General features: G+C 35.6%; 1 protein-coding gene across 2 annotated transcripts; it reads left to right on the top strand.

The window, feature by feature from the left end:
• LOC105175872 (glutathionyl-hydroquinone reductase YqjG) lies at window positions 778-3,061 on the top strand. 2 transcript variants are annotated; one of them, XM_011098498.2, is made up of 6 exons: window positions 778-1,023; window positions 1,447-1,671; window positions 1,759-1,935; window positions 2,019-2,243; window positions 2,316-2,444; window positions 2,685-3,061. In XM_011098498.2, exons 2-6 carry the CDS (start codon window positions 1,459-1,461, stop codon window positions 2,916-2,918), a joined length of 978 nt encoding a protein of 325 aa, XP_011096800.1. In that variant the 5' UTR covers window positions 778-1,023; window positions 1,447-1,458; the 3' UTR covers window positions 2,919-3,061. The 2 variants fall into 2 exon arrangements, with proteins under 2 accessions (XP_011096800.1, XP_011096799.1); XM_011098497.2 differs by having other exon boundaries at window positions 780-1,015.

The raw sequence follows: 3,335 nt of genomic DNA, 5'->3' as shown, positions 1-3,335 counted from the left end.
GTCTATTTTTAAAATACAGAACAACTTTTTACTTATTTCAAGAAAATAAAGCAGGTAAAAATGGAATTTTACCTTAAATTAATGAGTATGTAGCATTTAGGCAGTCAATGCACAAAATATCACATGTATTTAACTATTGATGGACGCTATACTTTGTGTATAGATGAAGAAGCAAAACCAAATTTACAGGCTACATTGTAGTTACTCGTTTTTTTTAGTAAGGTAGTTATAATTAAACTCCTCCCTTATCCCCTCCCCAGTCTCAATTATACTTGAAAAATAATTTTTTTTTATTGGAATTAAATTTGATTGAACTAAATCAATTACAGAACAAGTATATCATATTTATTACGTAATTGATTATTTTTTCTAAATTATATATCAATTATACAATAAATGTATTATATTTATTACATGATTGATTCAAGTTCGAATTAGAATTTCCAGAAAAGAAAAATCAATCTTTTTCTTCTTCCAATATGGAAAGAAAGAGAGAGGGGGAAAGTGAAATATTAAAGAATGTTAAACAAAGAAGGGTTCAGCATTAGACCCACTTAACGATGTTGAATGAGACGTATCTGCATATGTCATGGATGCTATAAGTGCTTATATTTTTTTAGTTAAATGCCAAACAATCACACAAACGTCAGACCCACTATCAATTATTCATCCCATGCCATCATCTTTTGACTCTTCTTCCGGGCTATTGCTATTTTTAATTTCAAAAGATTCATTTTAGGGTTTAGTGCTTTATGATATTGTTGGTAAATTAATGTTTCCAACGGGTCAATACTCTAATCTCAATTGGTATTTTGTTCTACAGACAGTTGGCGGTTCAAATTAATTAAACTAAACACACAGGCAGCGTGAAAAGTTGGGAGTGGATATTGATGAGATCCTCAAATTTCCTTAATTTTGAAACTCCAAACATATATACTACTGCATTTGGGATCAAGACCCAGAAACACACAAGAAAAAAAACCCTCTCATTTTCAGCAGCTCTCTTTCGTTCAAGGTGCGGGTGTGAGCGTTCTATCTAATCACGTTATATGGTTCCCCTCTTTTATTGTTTGTATATTGTAACTTGTTGATAACCAGTGTTCATCTACATGGCGTTTTATTATATCAATTGACTACTGATCTTAATTTGTTTGACTATCTGTAATTGGTTCAAGATTGAAGTAAGCGATCTTGATTTGATTGCTGCGCCTATTACTATCAGAACATGCGTTTATTGTTTGCAACAATTCTTTTGGATTTTGTGGTGTGGTAGTAGCTATGGTGTAAGACACCATAATTAGTGATGGGGTTTTGTTTTAGTACATTCATAAGTCCTGTCTATCGCAAGATTACATGTTATGTTATTACTTAGCTACAGAATTCGGAGTTGTGGAAGGGCGGATGCAAGTGTTGCTTGCTAATATTTGAGTGTAATGAAATTCTCAGCACGTTATTCAAATGGCTCGTTCTGCTCTGGATGAAATGTCCGCAACTGGCGCTTTCGTGAGGACTGCTTCCACTTTTCGTAATTCCATCTCAAGGGATCCCAATTCTCCTTTCCCTGCTGAAGCCGGGAGGTATCATTTGTATGTATCATATGCCTGTCCTTGGGCATCCAGGTGCCTTGCTTACCTCAAGATTAAAGGTCTTGACAAAGCAATCAGTTTCACTGTAAGTGCACAATGTAAATAATAAAATATCTATCCCTATATGAAATCCGATTAATTTCACTTGGGGCCTGCCTTGTTCATCTATCAGTCAGTGAAGCCAATATGGGGAAGGACAAAGGATACTGATGAGCACATGGGATGGGTTTTTCCGGATTCTGATATGGAGGAACCAGGTGCTGCACCAGACCCTTTAAATGGAGCAAAAAGTATAAGAGAATTGTATGAGCTTGCAAGTACAAATTACTCAGGAAAATACACAGTTCCGGTGTGTGTGTGTGCATCTCTTCCACTAAATCTTTGTATTATTTAAGATGACTTGATTCTTGACATATATTTACTTCCTTGTAGGTTCTTTGGGATAAAAAACTCAAAACCATTGTAAACAATGAGAGTGCAGAAATAATCCGCATGTTGAACACAGAATTCAATGATATTGCTGAAAATGCTGCAGTGGACCTTTCTCCTCCTCACCTGCAACCCCAAATCAACGAAGCAAATGATTGGATATATGATGGGATTAATAACGGTGTCTATAAATGCGGATTTGCTAAGAAACAGGAACCTTACAATGAGGTAAATTACTCTTTAAGCATGTCCATCTTTTTTCCTACATTTAAAAATATTTGATTAATTCCTCGTTTACAGGCTGTTATGAAATTATATGAAGCTTTAGACAAATGTGAGGAGATACTCAGCAAGCAGCGATATTTGTGTGGGGAGACACTTACTGAAGCGGATATACGCCTTTTTGTGACCCTCATAAGATTCGATGAGGTATGACATTCTATTTCAAGAAAAACTATCTTGTGGACAAGGATTTCTTTGCTTTATCTTGTACACTTAATTTGTTTAGTAGTTTAGGTTGAGTGAATAATGCGGATGTAACTCGACTCTGCTAAAGAAACTCTAGAAAACAAGGAGGGTAGCATCTTTTACATGGGATGTATTTGACGTCACAGGGCACCTTAATTCCAAATTGAACTTTTGCTGAAACATGATGTTCTGTTGATACAGGTCTATGCGGTTTACTTCAAATGCAACAAGAAATTACTACGGGAGTATCCAAATATGTTCAATTACACCAAAGACATATTCCAAATCCCTGGAGTTAGCAGCACAGTCAACATGGACCACATTAAGAAACATTACTATAGAAGCCATCCTTCCATCAATCCATTTGGAATCATTCCTCATGGTCCAAATATCGATTATACTACTCCACATGACAGAGACAGGTTCTCTAAGTAGGGTGTTGTAAACTATGTGTGTGAATTCTCGTTGATGCACTTAAATCTTGGTATGTGTTTGCCTGTGCAAGAATGCTTATGGGATCCTATGTTGTTTGTATGTTTTTCCTTTCTTAAGAAATAAGTTGTCAAGTTATTCAGTTATTTCCTTGTCTATTGCGCTTAGCATGAATATCAAGACATGTTCTTCAGATACGGACACAAACTAATTAGTTGAACTAAAAATATGAATTTTGAGTAACATTCTCAGAACAGAAAAAAGAAAGAGAAAGCAGAGGAGTGGGCTTCAGACTTCAAAGTGCCAATGAAGAAGAGTCGATGAACACCACGCAAACAACAATAACAGAAATTGGCAACAATTTTCGTTCACTACCATACTTTCCCATATTGCTCCTAACTCCTAAGCTGCGATCCTTGT

This window comes from Sesamum indicum, linkage group LG12, assembly GCF_000512975.1.
Source record: "Sesamum indicum cultivar Zhongzhi No. 13 linkage group LG12, S_indicum_v1.0, whole genome shotgun sequence".
Classification (NCBI taxonomy): domain Eukaryota; kingdom Viridiplantae; phylum Streptophyta; class Magnoliopsida; order Lamiales; family Pedaliaceae; genus Sesamum; species Sesamum indicum.
The sequence above is the reverse complement of the archived record's forward strand: the minus strand, read 5'-3'. Positions and strand labels throughout refer to the sequence as shown.